Below are 27,030 nucleotides of genomic sequence, written 5' to 3' on the forward strand. Positions count from 1 at the left end.
AGAGTCCCAGGGAGTAGGAGCAGCCTCCTCCCTGTCCTGCTTCTCTGACTCATTCCTTTACTTCACTCACACTTGCAGCTGGGAAGAGAAGAGGACAAGGGGCATTTGTCCTGTAGCTCCCTTACCCTATAAGATTAATCTTAGGATTTAAGAATGAAGCTAATTAATAGAACAGTCAGTGAAATCCCAGACTTTTGGTTTGGAGTGAGACTTCTGAAAGGCATGACAATGACCTCCTGTCTGTGGGACCTCACCCCTCTACCTCACCCTCTGCCTCCGACACATAGCGGCACATCTTCCCTACTCACCACCAGACAGCTTCGCTTTCTGTGTGAGTATCTGTATCATTATTTACATGAATTATTTATGTCTAATTGGCATGCAGTGTACTAATGGCTATGCACATTATTCACTGTGTCAGATGAAGTCAAATGCAAGTTTTCTTTGCTGCCTCTTTTAATTTTAGCACATGAAAAGAGCAAAGCATGGACGTCAGAAAGACACAGCTCAGGCCTTTGCTCTGCCACCTGCCCCGTCTGGTGTTAGACGAGTTACATAATCCCCGAGTCGAGTCTTGGCTTCTTTATTGGTAAAATGGGGCCAGGAATCCTCAGTTTGCAGGGCTAGTCTGGCTGGTTGGTGGCATTTGTGTGGTACATTCTCTGAGCAAGAGCTCTCCTAAAGAAACTGGTCTTGCCAAGAAACACCAGGTTTCCTCTGAACAAATGCTTTTCAACTTTTTCCCTGCCTCATTTCTCTCCCATTCTGAGGGACTCCCCCCTTTTGATCTCAGTGGATTTTAGTTGCAAAGATAAAAATAATATAATGTGTGGAAAGTATCCACTATAATGTCTTCATAGGCACAGAAAAAGTTTCCTGATGTTAATACTGCTTATAATTTTTTAAGACATCTTACTCTTTTGCCTCAGCTGGAGTGTAGTGGCATCATCTAAGTTCACTGCAACCCCCAAATCCTAACTCAAGTGAGTCTCCTGCCTGAACTTCCCAGGTAGCTGACACTACAGGCACTCACCATCATGCAGAGCTAATTTTGTAGAGATAGGAAAAGCTCTTGCTCAAGCTGGCCTCTTCACCTCCAGTGATCCTCCTACCCTGGCCTCCTGGAGTAGCAGAATAATAGCCATGAGCTTGTGTTGCTTGGATACCTAAAGAGTAACTACACTGAGAGGAAAAAAAAAGAAAAACTAAGCAGGGACCTTTATTTTTTAGAACAATCAACTGTTCTGTACATTATTTAAGCCTTCTTAGATAAATTTTACCCAAATATTATTTTAAACATATTGCTGCCAAATGGTTTCTGAAATAGTATCAACTAAATTTTGCAGATGACCACCTGGTTATTAAGCCTGTATTTCAAATTTGGCTTTAGTGAGTCATAAAAGGTAAGGCCACTTTAAACAATATTTTGTCAGTGTCGTGATTTAGGTAGGCTGCTTACTTACTACCTCTGAATGTGCCAAGGATTGGAATTCACTTCAGGCCAGTTTGGTGTTAGAACTGGGTAAATTAATTCATATCCTTGCCTAGCATAAATGTTTTATTTACAGAGAGTAAATAAAACATAGCACATTCTTCTGGTCATATAGCATTATTTGCTCCAGCCTTAAAATCCTGCATGCATTTATCCACAGCCAAAGTCCTATTCTGCTATCACTCAAAATTCAAAGAAAAAAATTAATGCAATTGCCGAGCCCTGAAGTACCATGGCATACAACTTTTGAATTTTTTTCTGCATGTATGTTTAAGATAGGAAAAAATAGAAGCTTTCTCTGGAAGTAAGACTATATTGACTGTGCTAACACTTATTGAGAGTATAGGAGTGCATGCAACAGTGCCTTCTGAATAATTCTGAAAAGAAAGAGGTAAGCTGCAGAATTCTCCTTGCATTCTGTGCTTATGCTCCCACAGTTTCCTGCAGCTGGAATATCTTTCCTTCTCCACCTAGAAAACCCCTACTTAGCACTGTGGGTGCAGATTCACTGTTACTCCCCCCAGCCCCGGAGACCAGATTAATTGCTCTTTCTTCTGCTTTCCCTTTGTAGTTTCGTCATGTCCAATTGTGTCACTTAGCACAGTGTATTGTGGCTTTTTATGCAGAAGTCTATGTCCCCTCGATTCTTGCAGTCCTTACTTTATCCATCTCTGTGTCCTCAGCCTCCGCTCCACACGTCTGTTCATTTCAACATTCCTTTATTGGTCAAATACTTATTTGTCATCTACTGTTTCCATTAACTTTTGCTGCAAAGTGAATCACCCTAGAACATTTTAATGGTGTGAAACAGGGATGTCCGCAGCGTTTTTTCCGTTTTCTTCACTGCACATTGATAAATAAGAGTTGTCTTGGGCCACACATTAAATATGCAAACACTAAGGAAAGCTGATTACCAAAGACAAAACAACAATAACAACAACAACAACAACAACAAAAACAGATCTGTGCATACTTTTCATGGTATCAGACACAACAGGAAAAAAATGTTCTCATGAAATCAGTGTGTGGCCCATGGGCCAAAGGTTGGACACCCCTTGTGGAAAGCAACAATCATTTTCTAATCTGCCATGGTTTCCATGGATCAGAAATTCAGGCAAGGTTTGGTGGGCTGGGCAGTGTTTGCTCAGCATGTCTCACTGGCTGTGTCAGCGTGGCTGGAGGCAGGGCAGCTGGAGGATGAGTCTGTCTCACTCTCTCCTCATTCAGGCCCTCCTGTGCCCTCTTCTGCCCTCCTGTGCCTGCTGCAGTGGGGGTCCCCTGTGCTGTGCCTGTGATGGCCTTGGGGGAGTCAGAATGCCTACCTGGGACAGCTAAAGGCATTAAGGGTGAATATTCAAGCTAGCAAGGTGGGAGCTAAATGTTTCAGCCTCCCAGGACACAAACTGTCATGGTTCCTGCATTCCATTGCTTAACTCGCAGGTCACAAGGCTAACCAGATTCAAAGGGAGAGGAGGGAAACTCTCTATATTTTTTTCCACTCAGCCTTATTGGAGTATACTTGGCAAGTAAAAACTATATATATTTAACGTGCACAAGGTGATCTTTTGATACACATATACATTGTGAGGTGATTACTGCAATCAAGCTGATTAAATATTCATCACCTCACATAGTTACAGGTGTGTGTGTGTGTGTGTGTGTGTGTGGTGGGAGCACTCAAGTTCAACTCTCTTAGCAATTTCAAATAACTCTCCAGTGTTATTAACTGGGATCACCATCCTGTTTATTAGATTTCTAGAACTAATTCATCCTGCAGAGCTGAACTTTTATTCCCTTTGACCAATAGCTCCCCTTTTCCCCTACCCTCCAGCTTCCGGGCAACCAGCATTCTACTTCCTGCATTGACTTTAAAAGACTTTTATATGTAAGTGGGACTGATACAGGGTTTGCCTACTCGGGGCTAGACAGGGACTCCCCCCTCCCCACCTCATTCTCTGGGCCTGGATGAGCTCAGAAATCAGCCCTCCATCTCTGGGCACAAATAGGCCCCTCTTTCCAGGCCACACCCTCTGGGTTCTATCAAGGTCATGAACAAAGCTGCTGGAAAGGGTTTAAGGGTTTGGGTGGTTTCTCCTGGAGTAGAGTACACACCCTAAGTCCTTGCCTGAGACCAAAACTGCAAAGATAACATTCCTAAGCTCATTTCAGGGTTATTTTAGGATTATTTTCTGCTCTCAGACCTCTGGTCAATGGGAACACTTACCCAAGACCTCCCAGCCTGCAGGACAGGAAAAGCAGCATTTAACCCCCCTAGACCAAAGACGCCGGGGCTTCCCACTTGGATTCCCCCTCTGCTGCTGGAGATTCTGTTCCTCCTCTTCTATTCACCTTCTTTTGCTTATCAAACTTACCAATCTTTCTCTGTCAGTAAACTCTATCCTGTCTCTTACCCAGATGGTCCATGGTTTCATTCTTTTAACCTCAAGTCCAAGACTCGGCTTAGAGAGAAATTCTGACCACAGGGTCGTGCAGTGTTTTTCTTTACTTGTCATGTCCTCCAGGTTCATCTGTGTTGTGGCAAACAGCAGGGCCCCCTTCTTTTCTAAGGTTGAATGATACTCTATTTTATATATGTATCACATTTTCCTAATCATCTTTCAACTGATCTCTTAATGGGAGAGTGTGAAGATTCCAGGTGAGCGTATAGGGTGGGAAATCTCACTGTGGCCACCTTTGGGATATGCAATCTGGAGCACCTACTGTGTGCCCTACAGTGTACTGTGCCCTGGGGATACCACCTTGAATGAAACAGACACGGTCCCCTCTTCATGGAGCTTGCATAAGAAACAAACAGAATATGAATAGGTAAAAAGATAATTTCTTTAATGATAAAAAAGGCAATTGTGTAATGTGTTCCAACAAAGGCCTTCTTAAAAAAAGTAATATTTCAGCAGAAATTCAAATAAGAAGCAACCAGTCATGGCAATAATTTGGAGAAGTGCCTTTCAGGAGAAGCCCCCAACCAGGTCAAAGGCCTTAAAAGGGAATGAAATCAGCTTTTTGGAGGAGCAAGGAGAAAGCTAGTGAGACTGTGGTGTTCCGGATTGGAGGGGAAAGTGATAGAACATGAGCTCCCAGAGGCAGGTAGAGTCTGGGAGACCATGATAACAGTGGTGGATTTTATTTTCAATAGAATGGGAAGTCACCTGAGGGTCTAAAGCCGGGACTGACATGATCTGGTTAAAAGATAACTCTGGCTGCAGTCTGGAGAGTGGGTTGAAGGGAGAAGGGAAAGCAGCAATGAACCTGAGTAGAAGGAGGCCTACCCTGGCCAAAGCAAGAGTTGCTGAAACTTGACTTAGGGTCACGGTGGTAGCAATGGAGAAAAGGATGCAGTGTATTCTGAAAGCTGGACAACATGTACCCCAGACATGGTATTTCATATCTAATGATCTCACTTGATGTTAGTTGTGCATGGACTATATGGATTCCCCTCTTGGCTGGAAGATTATGAATGTCTAAGGAGAGGGACTGTTCCTTACGGATGTTTGTATTTGCCCAAACACGTAAACAGTGCATTTTAAGTCCTCAGCAAGTATTTGTTGAAGTGAACGTCATTCTTTCTTGGACAGCTTCCCATATCTTAAGAGTACCTATAATTTTCTGATTTAATTGATTGGAACTATTTCTTAGAAATGTAAAAAATTGATTTTTTTAATAGATCGCTATTGAAGCTTTCTATTAAAAATATGGAGAGTGCTGTATTTTAGTAGGTGCTTCCTTCTCCCTGAAGCCCTTCACAGAAGTAGGGCTGTGTGGGTGAGTGGGTGGATGGACCGATGGAGGAATGGTGGAATGCGTGGCTGGGTGGGGCACCATTGCCTCTGTGCTTCTATAAAAGAGAAATGAGCATGCGGATCGGTAGTGATGATCTGAGCCTTCCGGTGTTCTGATGCCTGGAGAAGAGTTATTCATAATTTAGTTGGTACACTGAGGAATATTTTGCACTGACCAACTCAAAAAGATTTATTTTGTTATTTGACCTGTTTTTCACTTCATGATCTTATCTGTGTATTTAATAATTCTTGATGCAGATTTCATTGCTAGAGCAGTTTCTGTGGGAAAATAAATCTGTCTGGCCCCTTGTGCATCTGAAATCCTGAAAATAATCTGTAACTAAGATAGAATATGTAAAAATCCATTGTGTTTTGGGAAAAAAACGAAAGAGGCTAAAGAAAGAGGCACCTCTTTGATTGAAAGACGATTTTAGGCACTTAATTTTCCTTGGTATTTATTAATTCGTTTAATTGGGAAAATCATCATGTTTTAAAATTTGATGTCAATATTGTATCTTTCTAATTTAGATAAAGAAAACCTTATACCTCGCTATGATTTTTTTTAATTACTCTAGCTTGGTTTTAATAATTTCATGTCTTCTAGTTTATTTCATTTATTTATCTCATGTCACATTCCAAAAAGAATTTGAGACCGTTTATCAAACTACACACAAAGTAGTCATTGAGTAGAAAAAATATGCCTGTGTTCCAGTAGCCTAGAATGTAAGTTACATCAGGACAGCATAAAGCTTCACCAGGGACTCTTTATTGCTTATTCTGGAGCATAATCTGTAGTACAAGTTGAATAACTAACTTGTGGAATGAATGTCTGAAATTACTTAACAAAACAAACACCAATCTATTCATTCACTTGGTTGAGATTGAGCCACACTTTTGACACAGAGCTTTATGCTAACAAATGTACAGAGAAAAAACTGCTTGTTAACAACCTACAGTATTCCAGAAGAAGATACACAACTCTTTCTAGGCCAAGAATAATTTATATTATGTCCGAACCCTGTGAGTGCAGGACTAATACAACAACATCCATTGATTTTAAAAGTTTATTTCTTTCTTTCTGCAATCCAAAGGTAACTTTGAATATTAAGACTCAAGACTCTTGAGGAGTAAGAAAGGCCATAATTCATGTAGCTAACTTTCCATGAATTTTTTTTTTTTTTTTTTAAGATTTGGTTTTCTTTTCTTTCTTTCTTTCTTTCTTTCTTTTTTTTTTTTTTTTTTGAGACAGAGTCTCAAGCTATCACCCTGGGTAGAGCCATGCTGTCATGGCTCACAGCAACCTCCAACTCAGGCTCCAGTGATCCTCTTGCATCCGTTTTTCTGTTTTTAGTAGAGACGACAGGGTCTTGGGTTTGCTCAAGCTGGTCTCAAATTCATAAGCTCAAGTAGTCCACGCACCTCAACCTCCCAGAGTTCTAGGATTACAGCTGTGAGCCACCACGCCTGGCCATGAATATTATTTTTAACATACATGTGTTTAGTAAGCTCAGAATAGACATTACTTTAAGGCTATCTGTGCTCAGTGTCAAGAAGTGCTGGGGTGCAGAGAAGGTGCTGCTGTGAAAATGAAAAGTCAAATGCTTAAAGAGCCCATTGAACTAGAGTTTATCAAACTGAATTAGAGTTTATCATCTTGTGTAGTTTTAAAGTTGTGCTGGCCCTCCAGAGTCATCTGTGCCTGAAGAGACCATCAATCTCTGCGTGAAGGAGGGACAAGAAAGCCCAAATCATCCAGACTGACATTTTTCTTAGAAAATTTTCTTGGAAGCCAGTTCACTATGCAAACAAATATGTGACCAGGACCCAGGACCCATGTTCCCCAGCTATGCCACTCTGCCACTCTATTTTCATGCAAGATAATTTTAAAGGAGCCAATCATCAAATGTACACAGTTATCACAAAGAAAATCTCAATAAAGCAGCCTTAGAAAGGCTGACACTGAAACATCTAAAACAGAATTTCCAACTTCTGTGTCACTGATGAATTGAATTGCTAGCAGGAGTTCCTAACTTGAGGCCAGTAGAATCTTTTATGATGTGATCCCTCCTCACTTGTATCAAAACTGTTGTGTGTGCACACACACATTTCTCTACAGAGAAGTTTCTCTGATTTTTTTCAAGTGCTCAAAGAACTTTGTGTCCTGGAAAGGTTAGAGATACTGCATTGGCTTGTAAATGAGCCACTTAAACATTGATGGGCATTCATAAAAGAGAATGACTTTGGGATTGGAGTGATAGCAAAATGTCTATCTTGTCAGAACTCAACTGCATGGCAGATAGTTCCTTGGACCATTCTTGATTTGTGACAAGCCCTGTCCTCTGTAGATAAAATATTGTTTCTAAACCACTCATATTTGTTGAGACACCACACACTTATTCAAAAAGTGCTGTGTGTATGGCAGCAGCATTTTGTAATTTGCATCCTTTAGGAGTCTGAGAACTCTAGCTGAGAATTAACTCAAGAACATAAAAAAGGATTATTAGGCATGTTGCACAACTTGACTTAGGGACGGATAGGAAACTGGAAGGCTCAAAATCATGGCAGGGACCGTGCTGAAGTGAGTGAATTTACCATAATTTTTGTCTTTTTTTTTTCATAAATCCAATGGACACAGCTTAGAATATTGTTTCTCAAAGTTCACTGGTCACCAGCAGCAGCACCACAGCAGCTGGGAACTTTTTAGAAATGCAAATATTTGCACACCAATCTAGACCTAATCTGGAAATGGTATTTTAATGGTATTTCCAGATGACTGGTGTGCAGAAAAGTTTGAAAAGTACTGGTTTATGTCAGTGTCAACCCCATGCCTGGGACTAGAACAGGGCACCTTGATGCTAGAGATTGCGTACAGTAGAGAAAGAGAATTTGTTTAAGGAAGATCACTGTTATTGAAGAAAGATGAATCAATTCTGGACAGCCAAAAAATATTCGGCACCCTCTACATTCCTTGAATGACATTCCCCTGCATAAGTCATGGAAATACCCTGCGCTTCAGTATTATTATTGGAGGGGACTTCCCTTCCAGAGCTTCTAATCTCGGTGTAGAACCGTGTTCCCTGGAGTATCCTTCTGGTCTTTCTGCATCCCATCGCCAGAGAAAAGTGTCTGACTCCTGAATTTTAGCGGATGACCAGACTTTGTAGCTCAGCTCTTTCACCTCTTTCTCTCTGGTGTCTGTCGGTAGTAGGAAGTGGATATATTTAGCTGTTCTCTCTACCATGCCCTAACAAAGGGGACCTGTGTTGTCCAGAGAGATTAAGGCTGCTTCATTCTGGGATGAAACCATTGTCGCTCACCTCAAGAATTTTGCATCAGCTTTATCTGTAATATAAGTAATAAAGCTGACTTTTTTTGTTTTGACTTATTTGACTCATGAATCTGTCTCTGAGGCAGAGAAAAACAGTGTCAAGTATGGGGGAGCCTTTGAACCTTAATAATTAACCCCTTGGAAGTTTTCTTTATACATAAACCATCAGAGAATAGTTTATTTTTCTCATTTATGGTTTTTTATTTGTATTACTCCCTCATACATCTGAGTATTTATAAATCGCAAAAACTCCTTTGTGAGGCCGATGTTTGGAAGGATTATCGCTTGGGCCTCATGAGGAACTTAGAGGGCCAGTTGTGTGTAATCACTCATGCCACAAATCTCTTTTGAGGGATGTTTCCTTTCATAGGTTCAGGTCCATTTTAGAGAAGAACACTGTCAAGTCCTGTCATCAACGTGAATTTAGCTCTAATTTTTTTTTCGTGATAATAGGCATTTGGGGAGATTTTATAGAAGTAAAAGTGTTGCTATTATTGATTCTCTTCTTATAAACATAAATACATGTTAATTAACGTGAATTCAGGATATTTTGCTCGGCTACAGAGTGGAGCCAAGGTCCATCTTGTCTAGATTGTCAGCTGTCTGTCCCGTGAAATGTGTGTGTTCAACGAAATAATAAAGCTGCTTACGGTTAGCCTGGTGCTTACTCAAAGGTGGAATAATTAACTGCTGAATCTTCTCCTCTCTGCCTCCCCTCTCCTTGGGGATTTTCTAACCAATAAATCACTAAACTAACATTGCTGAATTTATAAGATGAAAGCCCAAAATGGTCTCGGTAACAGAATGAAAAGCCTAATACTCTTTTCCTAAACAGCATTTGCAGGTTCTCCCTAAACTCAAGCGGAAGCAACTGTTTAGCCCACGATGTCGGGGTGGTGGGGTGGGACCATCTACTCGGTGCTCTTCTTCTCGGGTGCTTATTTTCTCATACGTTTTCATCAGTATGCATTTGCTTTTCTTAACTGTTGTGATTTATCCTGTAATATATGCATTGTGAGCACTTCTCCCTCACAGCTAATTGTAAGCATCCATCTCTTGGAATATGCACTCAGAAAGTACCATCCAAAATAGCCTTGTTATTTTCTATACAGCAGTTTAATCATTATCGCATGTGATCACATCTCCAGTGAGATGCGCTTCCTGAGAAAATGTAGAGATGCGATGCGTTTGTTCAAATTCAACTTGAATAAATTACCGTAATATTCAGAAGAACGGTGGCAGGGGAAAAAATAGCATTTTCGGAAATCTTGTTTGGCTTTTATGATTTTTCATACTTTTCTCATTCTAAAGCATTCTGTGTTAGTCTGGATGCTTAAATGTCATCCTAAGGTATAGGTCAATGTTGCCTAGACAACAGCATACTTTCTGAGCAAACAAGGTTTGTTTTTTTTCTAATAGTCATAAATTCAGTGCCAGCACTGACTTACAGCAAGGGCCATTAGAGCAGCTTAGAGCAATTACATTGACTTATCCCAAACTAACCATAGATTGCACAAAGTTAAGTAAAATAATTAACCTCCTACTACAAAAATAAAGACCAATAATAAGGTACATATAAAGGTATTTTATAAAACTGATCAAGGAGTTAAAATGCCACTTTGATTTAAGTTGCTCATTTCTCAAAGCAAGTGAGGGTAGTCCATTTCCCAATGTTAATCCCATAAATTGTCATTTACCTTTCTGTGCCAGGACTAGAGTCACTCATTGTTATCTACATTTTCAGCTCTACCCTTTTGAAGAGAAACCTGTTCTCAGAAACCTTAGAAAGCAATTTCATTTATAGTGAAGTGGTATAAAATTTTCACTTCAAATCTCGGTAGGGAAGCCTGGGTTATTGAAGGTTTTCTGTTGAGAAACAATTACTCCATCCATTTACTGAATATTGTTTATTTTTGTGTTGTGCAAAATGCCCTGTGGGCCTCTTAGAACTTACTGGAAGAACCAATTTAGGAAGAAAATATCCAATTAGCTCAGAATTTTACGACATACACAGAGTTTGCATTCTTTGAGAGTGAGTATGTTTGTTTTGGAGTCTTTGTGTGATTGCTAAGGTGTTTGCCCTTGCCTTTGAAACCTCCTCATTTGAACATGGTCATGCAGATAGGTTTGCTTGATTAAAGGTTCTCACCTAAAACACCAAAGGATTTCTAATTCTTCCAGTGTTCCAAATGGGTTCTATATTTGTAGTGAAAGGTTAACTGTTATGCTAATTCGTAGCATGAGAAGGTATCTGAAATTACAGGTCTCTGTTTTGTGGTACCCAAATCAGAGTCTGTGAATTTAACGTCCATATTTCTTCAGTCAACAAGGGCATTTTTATTTCATTTTTATTTTTTAAATTATTTTTTATTAAGTCATAACTTTGTACATTGATGCATTTATGGGGTTCAGGGTACTGCTTCGATATACAATGTGAAATGTTTACATTGAACTAAGTAACACATCCATCACAATTATGCTCATTTCTTAATCGTTCTGAAATGTACCATTGTGTCATGCACATTAGGTGATGTCCCCCCAAATGCCCTCCCTCCTCCCATACCCCTAATCCCCTCTCTCCTCTTCCAGTCTACTTTCTGGACTATAGTTATGTTTTGCCATTCATATGAGTGTACAGGTGGTTATATATTGATTTCAAACTAGTATTGAGTACACTGGATATTTTCAAATTAAATCATAGCTATGTACATTAATGCAATCATGGGGTACAATTCTTGAGATACTTTACTAAGAAGAATATGTTCTAGCTCCACTCAGGAAAATATAAAAGATGTGAAATCTCCATCTTTTTTATAGCTATATAGTATTCTATGGTATACATATGCCACAATTTATTAATCCATGCATGAGTCAGTGGGCACTTGGGTTGTTTCTATGTTTCGACTATTATGAATTGGGCTGCAATAAACATTCTGGCTCAAATTTCTTTATTGTAAAATAATTTTTGATTATCTGGGTATACACCTAGCAGAAGAATTGCAGGATCAAACAGTAGATTTTTGCAGATTATGCTTCCAACAAAGGTCTGATAACTAGAATCTACAGAGAACTCGAACTAATCAATAAGAAAAGAATAAATATCCCTATTTCTATGTCGGCAAGAGACTTGAACAGAAACTTCTCTGATGAAGACAGGCCCATGGCCTACAAACACATGAAAAAATGCTCATCATCCTTAATCATCAAAGAAATGCAAGTCAAAACCACTTTGAGATATCATCTAACTCCAGTAAGATTAGCCCACATCACAAAATCCCAAAACTACAGATGTTGGTGCGGATGCGGAGAGAAGGGAACACTTCTACACTACTGGTGGGAAGGCAAGCTAATATGACCTTTTTGGAAAGAAGTTTGGAGAACACTCAAGGCATTTTTATTTTATTCTAGGGTTTACTAATCTCAGAGGTGGTGAGCATTCCATTCTATATGGACCATGGAACTCAGAACAGGTTATTTTGCCTCATCATTTAAATGTCTCCACAACCTTCTGGTATCATTTCCCAGCTTCCTATCTTTGCTATTAAAACTCACCGGGACACCTGCATCGTCCTTTTATTAAGTTGGTGCAGAAGTTAATTGTGATTTTGGACCATGAATTTTAAATCATTATAACTAGCCTCCAACACATCTTTATTAGTCAAAATAGTAGCCATTACCATCAACACTTTGTTACCAGTGAGAAATAAGTGTTTCTTTTCCTGTAGCTTCAAAAAACATGTTTTGAAATTAGATGAACTTTTGGGAAGCATTTTCTGCATCCTGCTGTTTGTGGAAGTGTTTTCTCTGCACAGGGTTGTCCAGAGGCTTGAAGAAGTGGAAGTCTGTTGGTGAGAGGTCGGGCGAATGTGGACGAAGAGGGGAAACTTTGATGCTCAATTTGTTCAACTTTTAGAGCATTGACTGTGCCACAGCACCAGGCATTGTTCTGGAGAAGATTTGGGCCCTTGCTGTTGACCAGCGCTGGCTGCAGACATTGTGGTTTTCGGTGCCTGTCATCCATGGCCTGAGCAGACTTCTCGGATGTGGGAGTTTCTCTGGGACTTAGAACGCTGTTCTGAGTGGATCAGACTGGCAGCAGACCACCAAATAACAACCATGACCCTTTTTTTGGTGCAACTTTGGCTTTGGGAAGTGCTTTGGAGGTTCCTCTCAGTTCTGCCTCTGAGCTGCTCATACCCAGTTGTCATGTGAAATCCACTTTTCAGCACACATCATAATCCCATTGAGAAATGGTTCCTTGTTGTGTTGAATAAGAGAAGACACTTGAAAATGACACCTGCTCTGACTTTTGGTCAGCTCCTGAGGCAGCCACTGATCAAACATTTCACCTTTGCCATCTGCTTCCAATGCTGAGCAACCATCCAGTGCTTGACACCGAGTTCCTGGGCACCTTCCTGCGCACTACTCAGAGGCTCAGCCTCATGACTGCCCTCAGCTGGTGGTTGTCCACTTCCGATGGCCGGCCACTATGCTCCTCACCTTCAAGGCTCTCCCCTCTTCTGCAAAACTTCTTGAACTACCACTGCATTGTACATTTGTTAGCAGTTCCTGGGCCAAATACGGAGCTGATGTTGTGAGTTACCTCTGCTGCTTTACAACCCATTTTGAATTCGAATAAGAAAATTGCTTGAATTTGCTGTTTGTCTACCATCGTTTCCCCAGTCCAAAATTAAATATAAAATAAATAGCAAGTAATAAGTTACTAGCAAAAGCATAAAGCGAGAAATACATATTAAAATGATCTAGAACGTAACCACAGTTATTAAATATCAAAAGGCAAATTTCAATAATGCAAAAACCTCAATCACTTGTACACCAACCTAATAATAAAATTTACTGAGCAACATCGTGGAGCAAATACTGGTCACTTTGAGTGTCATGGCCCCCAGATTTTACTGGTGGGATGAGCGGTCAAAATAGGTTGGGGCATCAGCCCTGATTTCATTCCCTTTTTCCTCCTCTGAGGCTTTTTCTGTCAGTCTTCTCTCTCTATATATCTCTTTCTCTCTCTCTATCTCTTTCTCTCTCTCTTTCTCTCTCTCTCTCTCTCTCCTTCTATCCCTTTGTCTTTAGTCCCTTGTTCTCTATTTCTTTTATCCTAGAGAAATCATTTCTAACTTCTCTTCACCCAGTCTTCTATTGCCTCATTTTGTGTGTGTTTTATTGATTTTTATCTCATATATATGTATATATACAGTTATATTATGTTCACAGTAGTTCCCCGGTATCCGTGATGGTTATTATTTTTATTCTTGTCTTCTTCTTATTCATTTATTCATTTTTTAAATATTTTTGATTTTGGTTGAGTTTCCAGATGCAGAATCCACAGGTATGGGGAGCTGACTGGATATCTGTATACATGAGTGTGTTACATCCGTATGTATAGAGGGTGCCAAAAAAAATCTATACACATTTTAAGAAAGAAGAAAACTGCTATTAAATTTGTAACACTCAAGTCACATTTGACTTCCGTAACTACAAGAGGTGCTCAATGTGACTTGCATTCATGTTTTGTTACCAGTATATATTGAGCATCACAATTTAAATACAATTCTTTCCTTTCTTAAAATGCGAATGCAAAATAAAATAAAATTAAAAATGTGAATGCATTTTTTATACCACCTGGGGTATGTCATAGTCCGCATATTCTCCAAATCTATTTTCATATCCTTCATAAGATGTCACACCGGGCAACCCATGTCCATACCCTTTCTCGTCTACAGGGGCCCTCTAAAGGGACATAGTCATTTTTTCATTTATTTTTGAACATCTACTCTTTTTCCAGGCTGTTTAAGGCTCTAGAAATGTAACAGTGAGTGACCCAGATACTGTCTGTGCCTCCAGAGAGCTTACAGTCTACTGGAAGGCAAAATACAGTATTAGATAAGCAAATTCATAAGTGGTCACTTGGCAGATGCTATGAAGAAAACACAGAAGATGTTTTCATCGAGTAGAGGAAGACCTAATCCCACTCATGGGTTCAGGAAAGGGACTAAAGTCTGAAGGAGAAGCACAGGTCAATCAGACCTAGGAAACAGTTATTCTGACCCCAAGACATAAAGAAGCAAAAAAGCCATTAGAATAGGCTGGGGCTGGGAGAAAAGCAAGTTAGGGATGGAATTCCGAGGCCATGTGCAGGCAGAGAGGGGCAGGTCCTGATGTGATGCCAGAGGGGAGGAGGCAGGGGCAGGTGCAGGGAGCAGGGCAGGACCTGACCAGATTTCCATTCCTGTTACCTTACTCTCCAGCTTCCTCAGAACAGTTCCAGTCTCCACCAACTAAGTTCTCATTCATTTGTACTTCTCTTTGTGGTTTCCTCATTCATTTGTGACTGCGTGCTCCTCAGGAGAATCTTTCTTCTCTTTAGGCTAAGGTATAAAGAAACTACTTTTTTCTTCAAGATGGGGTCTCACTCTGTTGCCCAGGTTGGAGTACAGCATGTGATCCTAGCTCACTACAGCCTGGATCTCCTGTCCTGGGCTCAAGTGATCCTCCCTCCCGCCTCAGCCTTCCCAGTAGCTGGACCTACAGGCACACACCACCAGGCCTGGCTAATTTTTTTTTATTTTTGTAGAAACAAGATCTTGCTATGTTGCCCAGGCTGGTCTCCAAAGGAAATTGGAAGTGTTTTATCCCCAAATACATTTCTTTGACATATTTTGAAATGGCTGCCATGAGTCTCCCAGGTAGAACTAACACTGCAGATCTGTGTTTGGGGAAGAGGAGTTTACTTCTGTTGAGAATCTGCATGAATACTGTCAGTTTATCTTTCCTTACCTAAAGTAGGAAAGATAAACTAAGGGTCTGGCACCTCTACAGGTGGCAGAAAAGAAAAGCACTTGCCATCTGCTCCCTGTGAGGGTTTTTTAAACCTTCTTTGTCTGGTCTCCCATTACCTGGTTTTCTGCTTTCAAGCCCCCATTCTTTAAAAACCTCGTTGAGGAGTTGGGCTTCAGGGTTCTGGAGTATACACAGTAAATGAATTTGTATCTTTTCCCTCCATTCAGCCAATCTGCCTCATGTCAGTGATTTTTCAACAAACCTTATGGGTCAAAAAGCTTTGCTCCTTTCCTCTGGAACTCCTGGCCTCAAGTGATCCTTCTGCCTTAGCCTCCCAAAATGCTGAGACTACAGTTCTGAGCTACTCTGTCCCTTCAAAGAGATTTTTCTTAAAGTTCTTTGCTTATCTCTTTGAGAAAAATGATTAGCTTCTATTTCATACTTAACAAAATAGATTTCAACTCTCATGAGGGAGATCAGATATTAGATATAGAACAGTTTCTTTGTTTTTCACGAATGCCTAGAAGATTTTACCCTTCTAAGTAGTTTCTGAATTGGAACAGGTTGCTATGTGTTCCTTGATTAGTTTTCCAGTCCATTGCATTCATTTTTTTTTTAAATATACTTAGACATAATTTTTTTTATTTCAAATTGATATTAGAGTACAAACTATTAGGTTATATTGTTTGCATTTGTTAGGCAAAGTTCAAGTTGTAGTTGAGCCCTTCACCCAGGGGGGTGTGCTGTACACCCTTCCATTGTGCCCATTAGATGAGAGCTGACCAATCGCCCATCCCCCTCCTTTCCCTCCTCTCCCTCCCCCCACTTGAATTTAATCCTGTTTTTCTCTCATGTGGGCGTGTAGTTGTTTATCTGTTGGTCTCATATTCATATTGAGTACGTTGGATACTTGCTTTTCCATTTTTGTGGAATGCTCTTTAAATCCATCTGGGTAAATACAAAAGATGTAAAGGCTTCGTCTTTTTATGGCTGAATCGTATTGCATGGTATACATGTACCGCAGCTTGTTAATCCATTCCTGTGTTCATGAGCACTTGGGTTGAGGTTGATTACACGTCTTAACAATTATGAATTGCGCTGTCATGAACATTCTAGTGTTCAGATGTCTTTATGGTAAAATGATTTCTTTTTCTATTGGGTAGGTAGCTAGTAATCAGATTATGGGATCAAATGGAAGATCTACTCTTAGCTCTCTGAGAATTCTTTGCACTTCTTTCCATAGGGGCTGTATTAGTTTGCAACCCTACCAGCAGGAGGGGGACAAGATTGTTGACTAGAAGCATAATTAAAAAAAAAAAAAATCACAGGTACAACAAAATTTACAGACAGCTCTACCCAGGGGCATGAACCTGTGTGTTAGTTACTAGTTCTACAATTCCACCAGAACTTTCTCACTGAAGAAAATGTAATCAGGATGCAAATGAAAGTGAATAATAGGGTATAAAGGAATATATATATATATATATATATAACATAAAAGATCAATTCATCTTTTATATTTTGATACATAAACTTATAGTGACATTTTCAACACATACCTAAAAGTCTTGCAACAAATGTAATAATATTTAGTGATTAAGTTGAGGTCCTGCACTTAGTTTGATGTTCTCAGAATCTTTCCTGTTTATTCTGCATACTAGCCAGAAAGTTGGAGGCATTTAGTAACCATGATTTACATTTGTGATGCCCTGCTGGTCCAGGTTTTGCAAATATTTGTAAGAATTTTACCGTCCTGTTGCCGCCCAACTGGGTTGGATTACCTGAGTCACAAAGAAGAGCCAGGACACTGAGGCACTCAGGGTTGCAATAGAGAAAGTTTTTAATTCCACAGAGCACTAAGCAGGAAGATGGGAGGAATTTTTTAAATCCACCTCCCTAAAAATTTGAGAGTTTTTTTTAGGATAGTTTTAAGAGCAAAGAATTAGGCAATTGGTTTTGCAAATTGTGTTAGGTTTGGGGAAGAATTGCAGATGTATAGAAATTGTCTTCAAGTTTGAGTCAGTTCTGGGTTGGGGTCATAATTCCAGTTGAGTCAGTTTGGTGGTAGAGGCTCTGGGTGGGTCAGCCAATTTACTGGAATTCAAAGACTAGAGGATATCTCAGAAACTGCCTTCAGGTTTTGAAAATGTGATATTATCTATGGAGAAAGTTAAGAATCTTTATGATGACCAGCTATGTGACTCCAGAGTAGCAATTATAAGGAAGCATACAAAGGGACAGTGGCTGATTATTGTTATTTTTAGCTGGGTCTGTGCCTTTGCAGAGTTGTATGGCCTTGTCACAGTTCTCAGCTTACATCTCTTTATTGGTTTGTAAGGGAAGTTTTAATCCCTTTCGTAGATGCAGCATTCATGTATCAAAGATAGGAGCCATAAAAGATAAAAGGCATTCTAAATGTGAAATGCATGGCATGGGTAGTAAAGATTTTAGGAATTCCAGGAGAGAGAATATAATGATGGGTAGACAACTTGGGCAGTAAAGATATAATCCCTTCTGGCAGTGCCTGTGGCTCAAAGGAGTAAGGTGCCAGCCCCATATGCCGGAAGTGATGAATTCAAACCAGCCCTGGCCAAAAACTGCAACCCCCCTCTCCCACCCACCCCCCCCAAAAAATATATATATATAAACCCTTCTCATTTTGCTTTCTTAATTCAAATGATACCTTTTCTAAGAAGCTTTTCTGAAGATCCCATTCTAGAAACACTCCATGAAGCAGTTATTCTTTATTGTATCACCCTGTCTTATCTCCTTCTGAGTATTTCTCAGAAATCAGAATTGCTTATATTTAAGCGTTTGTTGTCTGTGCTACTCACTAGAATATTATTTCCATGAAGATGGAGACTTTTCATCTTGCTCACACTGTACTCCCCGGGACTCACCTAGTGCCAAGTACATGTAAGGCACTCAGTTAAATTTCCTTCATTAGTTAGACGCTCAAACTTTTGCATCCTCTTAGTACACACAAAAACTCTGATGTTCATTGGAGTTGCCTGTTTTTTTTTTGTACAAGCTCACAAATGCTCTTTTACAAAATTTGGATTCTTCTTGGGTTGAACATGACTTTCTCAGTTCATTATGAAACTTTCTCAGTTCATAAAGTAACTTTCTTGTTTCTAATATACTGTTTCAACTTGCAAAGGGAAATATGTCATCCCTACTTTTTACTTTCTCCAAATGGATATGCTTAACTCTGTATATAATCTACCACAAATATATTGTTGGAAAATATTTCATAGTTATTTGATAACTACATCCCTCAATTTAGGTACAATGTTAAGTAATGATGCTTAAAAATATCATGCACATTCTCAATTGGCAGAATATCTTTTTTTTTTATTAAATGATAGCTGTATACATTAACGCAAACATGGGGTACAGTGTAGTGTTTTCATATACAATTTGAAATATTTTCATTAAACTGGTTAACATAGACTTTGTGTCATTTACTTTTAGCTATTGTGTTAAAACATTTATACTCTAGTTCTAGAAAAGTTCACTTGTACCCTTGTTAGACAGACCATGACTGGCAGAATATCTTTTCTCACTCAATTTTGGGTGTGGTGTGTGTGTGTGTGAGAGAGAGCGAGAGAGTGAGAAAATTCTGTTATACATTTAATTATCTTATTTGTATTTCCTTTAGAATTTCTTTTTTAAAAGATGGAGGACTCAAAATAGCCAATGTGACTAAAGCTGATGCTGGAACTTATACCTGCACAGCAGAAAACCAGTTTGGGAAGGCTAATGGCACAACACACCTGGTCGTCACAGGTGGGTGCAGGTCTTAACTACTGCTTTACACAGGGATACTCTGTATGGTATGTTATTATGGTCAAAGAAATTGTATGTTTTTACAATGCTCAGTACACTTTGAAAAAAGAACTTGAGTTTTTACTTACATTGTTTTTAATAGGTGAAAGTCAAGGCAACAATTCTTGATATTTCTTTAGCACAGCACAGAGCATGCAGGGAATGCATTAGTTACTGTTCTGAGATAAGGAATAATAAGAGCTGCAAATAGCATATGTTGATTTTTTTTAATTTTATTCCAAAATAAAATTATATTATGTCAAATCTTTGGTGTATACTTTTTCTTTTGCATTATAATTATTCTTTTCTAGAGATGTTCAAGTCCAGGAAATGACACGATGTCAATAATTGCTTAAAGTTCAGGATGTATTTTGTTCATTTACTAATTCACAAAAATCTGTGAGCACCTACCATGTGCCAAATGCTGGGGCTGTATCAGTGAGCCCATTGACAAAGAAACTGCCCTCATGAATGTTACGTTCTACTAGAGGCAGAAAGAAAATAACCAACAGGATTAAGAAATAAGTCAGTTATTAAAAAGAAAAATACTAACAATTGAGAAAGCAAAAAGGAATATATGGGGAGAGGTAAATTAGATCATTAGAAACAGAATGATCAGAATAGACTTCACTGAGAAGAAGAGATTTAAACAATGTTTTCAGGGTCAACCAACAGATTCCTTGGGGATAATTATGCAGACTCTTTGTAGACCTTTTTTAGGACTTTGGCTTTTGGTTAGATTGAAAATTAGGAACTGATGCAATATTTGAAGCAGAGGAATGACATGAAATGAAATACAAATTGTAAAAAGGATTAGTCCACTGCTCTGTTGAGAAGAGGCTGTGAGAATCAAGGGTAGACACAGGAGAGGTCTCAGGAGACCAGTGCTGTGAACTAGGCAGGAGGTGACCCAGTGAGGGTGGTAGCCCAGAAGTTGATGGGAAGGGTCAGAAATTGCATGTTATCTACTTGGAGATGCAACAAGAGTTGCTGAAAAGTTGAATAAGAGGGCTGAGAGGAGGAAAGGATGCAAGGATGACTGCAGAGTGGTCGCTGAAGGTCAGGAAGAATGGCAGTCAAAACAGTGGAGATGGGAAGGGCTGGGGCTTGGATGGCTTTGGGGAGAGGGAAGACCAGGAGTTCAGTTTGGGGCTTGTTGACTGTGAGATATTTATTAGGCTCTGTCTCCTTAAAGAAGATCATGGATTTACCAAGATTTCCATGGATTAAACAACATAGGTTTAATTTTTGCTCATTCAGCAAGTCTAGAGTGGGCAGCTATGTTGTCCATATCCAGACATAAAGCATTCTGAGGTCTCTGTCATCTGTCATGTTCATCACTATGAAGGGGAAAGAACACACTTAAATTAACTATTAATTCATTCAGACTTCTGCTTGTCAATGCCACCCGTAACTCCTACTTAGGTTTTCTTGACCAAAGCACTTGGCTATACCTGAACTCAAAAGTGTTCAGAATTTAATCCCTTTGTGTGCCCTAAAGGCAGCAGTGGGGAACACACCCAAGTGGAGATGCTGAGTAGGTAATTGAATACATGAATCTGGATTTGGGGAGAGAGATTGAGGATAAAGATATGCAGTTGGGAGTTGTTAACATATAAATGGGTCCTTAAAGCCAAAAGACTAGCTGAAGTCTCCAAGAGAGTGAGTGAAGACAAAATTTAAAGGACTGAGCTTGAGACATTCCAACATAAAGAGATTTAGGAAAAGAAGAGGGATCATCAAGGGAGACAGAAAAGAGATGAACAACACAGGTAGGAGACACTAAGAGAGCGTGGTTCCCCAGCAACCATGGGAAAGAAGTATATCAGGAAGACAGAGTGGAGCAGCTACAGTTGAGAGGTCGAGTAATAGGAGACCAAGAATTTGCCACTGGATAATGCGGCAGGGAGATTATTGGGGACCTTGATGAAGACAGGTGGATTGGAAGGAAAAGCCTAACTAGACTAAGTTAGAGAGGGAATTTAGTGGCACAATCATAGACAACACATATAAATGGCTCTTACAGACTTCTGCTCCAGTGTGGTGCTCAGCAATGGCAGTAGCAGAGAAGGTGGGGTCAAGAGGAGTTTAATTCACAGGAAACGGGAGGGAGATGGCCGTATCAGGGAGAAAGAAATACGTATACAGATATTTTCATTGGGAAAAAGGGGCAATAATTAACATTTTAACATAGTACCCCTCTCATTGTACCTTAAGCATCTTTCATATACTCTTTCAAATTCATGCTAATGTTTAAATGTCTGAGTCTATTTACATTTTGATGATAATGCATTTTCTAGTCAGAGTTGATAAAAACACAGTAGCTTAGATTTCGACCTCCTATATGTCAGAAAACAATAAAACCAAAGCCAAAATTGACTTTGTTAGCAGTATTATAGCTCGTACTTATAGATGACTTTAATTTTTAAACTTACATACCCTATAAATTCAAATCTTCTAATTTCTTTAACAAGAATTTGTAGATCTGGTGAAATATATGATAGCCCTGCCTCCAAATGTCTATTTTAATCTTGAAGGCTTATAATTATACAGATATATGTACAGAAATATATATGTGTCTATAAACAGATACACTGTGAGTTAGGTGAATAGTCTGCCTGTGAAAATTGCTTTCTTTACAATAAAAATGCTAAAGTTTTACTTAAAAATTATTTCCCCAATAGAACCAACGAAAATAACTTTGGCTCCATCGAACATGGATGTTTCTGTTGGCGAAAGTGTGATTTTGCCCTGCCAGGTGCAACACGACCCACTGTTAGACATCATGTTTACCTGGTATTTCAATGGGGCCCTCGCAGATTTTAAGAAGGAAGGGTCTCACTTTGAGAAAGTTGGTGGGGTAAGTTGTAACACTTTCATCTTACTTTTTATATTAGATGCGGCTCTGACATGTTGCCTATAAACATCTGATATACACACGATGCTCTAGAAATGTTTGTTACATAAGTGATTCTGGTTGACAGTCGTTCTCAATTCTGTTCTGATCTAATTTTATTTTTGTAATGACCAGAAAGTGATCACATTTATTTCAACCCCTAATTTTAATTAAATTTGGCAAATGATGTGCAGTAGAACCTCTATAGTTGGCCACCTCCCTCCATTGACCACCTCCTCAATTTGACCTCATTTTGACAGACTGGACATGCGCCATGTGTACATATCTGTACAGTAGGCCTAGTTCCTTATGTTGACCCTTCTCTGTTGACCAGTTTGTTACAATCCCTTGAGTGGTCAATTCACAGAGGTTCTGCTGTACTATGTATTTATATTAAATGCTATCCTTTGTGACAATTTTGTTATTAGTATTTCATGGAAAGGTGAGCTTTTTTATACAGCTGTTTATTTTTTAACATGACACCAGGTGCTTCACTCCAATTGAAGAGACTCTTCATTTTACAGTTACACGAACCAAGCCTTTGAAAAACATATTAACTTGCCCATAGTCACTCAGCTACTTAATGGTGGAACTTCAAGCCCAGATCCATTTGTCCCCACAACACAAATGCTTTATAATGTTCCATCCACTGATATCTTCTTTTGTGATGGTTCCACATGAGGAACAATTACAAATGTTAAGGAAAAATTGATCCTTGCAGGAGAGTGGTTAAGAAGTGGCTCCATGCTGGTGAGCCACCCAGACTAACAGAGGCCTGGAATCATGTTTGGGAATCCTGTAACTGTGAAACTGGCCTCCCTTTCATGTTTGTTTGGATTGACTCCATGCCAGCTTCATTCTGTTTGGTCAAAGTGTCATTGGTTGATAGTCAAGTCTGGCTTTATCCTTATGGACTTAACATGCAGGCATCACTAAATCAGAAAACCATGTGATGGTCACCACAAATGTGTTCATTTGACAAAGATTTTCTATTAAATATATGTATTCATTGGCATAATAATGTCTCAGGATCATAGACAACTCAAAAGGATGGTGCTATGAGTTGAATTTGTGTCCTACCAAAAGATATGTTCAAGTCATAATGCCCAATACCTCAGAATGTGACTCCGTTTGGAAATTGGCTATTACAGAAGCAATTAGTTAAATTAAGAAGTCCTATTCTGGAATAGGGTGGCCCCTAATCGTAATTGCAGTCCCTCTAAAAGAAGGCAGTTTGGGCACGGACACACAGAGAGAAGGGCACCACGTGAAGCACAGAGACAGAGGAGGGATGGCCGTGTGACCACAGAGATAGAGATCGGAGTGATGCCGCCACGTGTCAAGGAATGCCTGGGGCTACCAGTGACCAGAAGAGGCAAAGAAGGCTCTTCCTCTGGAGACTTTGGAGGGAGCATAGACCTGCCAACACTTTGACTTCAGACTTCCAGTCTTCAGAGCTAGGAGAGGATACATTTCTGTTGTTTTGAGCCACTCAGTTCATGATACTTTGTCACAGCAGCCTTAGGAAACTAATAGGAAAAAAAAAGAAAGAAAGAAAGAAAAATTTGTAAAGAAAAAAGAAAATTGAGATATTTTGATTCCTAGCCACAATTAAGTATAATTTCATTACTGTTTTGATTTTCTGTCATCCATTTTATTCCTTTAGAAGTACTACTTTTTGTTCTAGCTGACTTAAGGCTTTTTAGAACTTTACCATTTACTCTAACCTGTTAACATTTATTTTTGCTCTTTTTTTTTTTTTTTTTTTTAGAAAATTGCCACTGATTTCTGTCAAAATGGGAAAAGGGGCCAGCATGGTGGCTCACATGAGCCTATAATCCTAGCACTCTGGGAGGCTGAGGGAAGAGGATCCCTTGAGCTCAGGAGTTCAAAACCGGTCTGAACAAGAGTGGGACCTCACCTCTACTAAAAATAGAAAAATCGGCTGGGCATTGTGGCAGGCACCTGCACTCCTAGCTACTCAGGAGGCTGAGGCAGGAGGATCATTTGAACCCAGGAGTTTGAGGTTATTGTGAGCTAGGCTAACACCAGTGCACGGTAGCCTGGGCTACAGAGTGGGACTCTGTCTTACAAAAAAACAAAAGCAAAACAAAACAAGATAAGGCATATGCCATTATTGTTAGCCAGTTCCCTACTCCATACCCAGCGGCTCTTATAGTTCCCCCTTCTTGGGCAGCCAGCTTAAAACCCATTATCCAATATGGGAAAAGCATCTTCAATACAGCTCTTTCCTAATGTTAATTCTTAGATAAAGAACTCAAATGGAAACACTGGGTACCTTTGCCCTGTAATGTAGATAATTATGTTTGTGATTGATTTATCATTTGGGTTGTAAGGTCTTGGTAATAGTTTATCTAATACAATGTCCTCTGTCTAGCTAATGCTAAATAGATGTGTAGTGTAAGACTGAAAATCCAAAGTAGTTTGATTGTAACATTCTGTCAGACAGTCACAAGAAGCACTAAGACTGAGGCTGATTGCTGCTTTTGTTAAGAACTGACAGTTAAGAACATTGGAGTTTATAATACAGTTTAACTCTCCTGATTTACACAGCCCTGTTAGGTTCTAGTGAAAGCAGAAAGTCATCTCTGTACAAGAGTCGGGTATCTGAAATGTGAAATTTCATAAATTAATGCTATCACTTGCCAATTCTGTTCTTTCTCTAACATGCTGGTTCATGGCCTATGAATTTTTTATTGACTTGTGCCATTAGTAACTTAATATTCTCCCATCAGTATAAAATGGTAAGCCATACAAGACGACATTACCCTTAAGCACAGGCAATTAAGTAAATTGGGTTTTCTGTTGCATGAGAAGGGAATCACGTAACGACTCTTATCCCCCGATTGTGTATTCATTGCAGCATACACATTAATTCCCATCGTCTGCTTGAGTTTTTTTCCCCCAGTGGGTTCATAGGTGTATCTACTGTTTTCAAAAGCAGCCAACTGTGAGTGAGGAGGCTGGAAAGGGGGAAAGTTGCCTAGAAAACTAGAAAGGAAGAGCCAGTTTGTAAAAGAGGGGAGGGGTCATTCAGATTATGCAAAATCCAACTCATAGCTTTGAACTGATTGGACCACTTATTGGAAGGAACTGTGCGTGGTAGTCTTGCTCATTCATTTGTTTTTGAAAAACACGCTCCCTTTGCAAGAATTCTGTAAATCCCCAAAGCTTTAGTAATTTAGATGCTATCTATACTATTACATAGACTTTAAACATCATGTCAAAAGACCACAGTGACACCACACACAGGTTTCACACAGTTGGAATTATACATTCAGAGAAGCTTATTAGACAAAATGGCTAAAATAAATCACCTCACAAAGGAGAGGAGGAGTCCCGAGATGTGCTGCAGTCTGTCTGTGCCCACAGGACAAATCAAAGTCACATAATTAAATCAGCAGGCGAGACTTCCTCTGAAGTCCCCTGTTTGCCAGGAAAAGCTCAGTTATAGGCCTAGGGTAGTGTGATTAGAGAAGTGGAGGATTAGTGTTCAGACACACAAGAGTTCTGGGTGTTACCGCGTACTGGGTAGTGTCAGTGGTGTGGCTAAATTACATAACTCTTTTCTAATTTTCTGATCTCTTTCACAACAGCTTTGGGTACAGTCATGTGTCATTGGATAGCAGGGATGCATTCTAACAAATACACCATTAAGTGATGTCTCGTTCACCAGCACATCATAGAATGTCCTTACACAAGCAACATGGTGGGGTCTACCACACACCTAAGCTGTGTGGCATAGTCTGTGCCAGTCATTTTCAACCACTGTGACATGGCACAGGTGTGCTGCAGAAAAATTTTAAAGGTCATTAATTAAATTATTTTAAAAAGATGTTCAAAGCACAGTGCAGCATATTCTTTCTTTCAGTTTTTTATTTTTTTTTTTTGATCAACGTCATTTAAGTGTGCCGTGGGATAAAAAAGGTTGAAAACCACTGGTGTGTGGCTTCCAGACTACAAACCCAGACATCCGCCATGTGATTGTACCACATACTGTGGGTATTTGTAACCCAATGGTACGTATGTGTACATCCAAACAGACCTAAACATAGAGAAAATACCATAAAAATATGGTATAAAATGTTGAAAATAGTACACCTGTATAGGGCACTTCCTGTTGCTGGAACTGCCAGAACTGGAAGTTGTTCTGCGTGAGTCAGTGAAGGAGTCACTGGGAGCGTGAAGGCCTGCGACATTACTGTGCCCTAGGGTACACTTTATAAACCTTGTAATCTTGGGCTGACAGTGAATTTATAAAAAAGATATTCTTTCTTCAATAATAAAGTAAACTTAGGTTACTATAAATTTTTAATTTATACACTTTGTAATTGTTTTAACTTTTGCCTCATACAGTAACACTTACCTAAAAACCTTGTATAGCTATACAAAAATATTTTCTTCATGTCTTTATTCTGTAAGTTTTTTTAATCTTTCATTTTTTTTTCACTTTATAAACTTCCTTGCTAAAAAACTAAGACACAAACACACACGTTAGTCCGGGGGTACACAGGGTCAAGGTCATCAGTGTCACTGTCTTCCACCTCCACGTCTTGCCCCAAGAAGGGACAGTAACACGTGTGGTATTGTCTGTCATTTCCTGTGATAACAGCGTTAGGTCCTGAGGGACCTGAGAGGGGCTGCTTTACAGGTGACTTTTTTTATTAAGTAGAAAGAGTACATTCTAAAATGATGATAAAAACACAGTGCAGCAAATCTGTAAACCACTGGCACAGTCATATATCATCATTATCAAGTACTTTGTACTGTACTTAATTGTATGTGCTGTACTTTGATATAGCTGGCAAGACAGTAGGTTTTTTTACGCCAGCATCATCTGAAACAGTGGTTCTCAACCTTCCTAATG

The 27,030-nt window shown here is 39.5% G+C and overlaps 1 protein-coding gene across 1 annotated transcript in view; it reads left to right on the plus strand.

Moving 5' to 3' along the window:
- CNTN3 (contactin 3) overlaps positions 1-27,030 on the plus strand; it is a 293,914-nt gene that overhangs the window by 212,681 nt on the left and 54,203 nt on the right. Inside the window, 2 exon segments of the mRNA XM_012802498.2 lie at positions 19,080-19,207; positions 21,931-22,106. Coding sequence (XP_012657952.2) covers positions 19,080-19,207; positions 21,931-22,106 — 304 coding nt within the window.

The sequence above is a fragment of the Otolemur garnettii genome, unplaced genomic scaffold (genome assembly GCF_000181295.1).
Source record: "Otolemur garnettii isolate 467f Iridium unplaced genomic scaffold, OtoGar3 scaffold00015, whole genome shotgun sequence".
Taxonomy (NCBI): domain Eukaryota; kingdom Metazoa; phylum Chordata; class Mammalia; order Primates; family Galagidae; genus Otolemur; species Otolemur garnettii.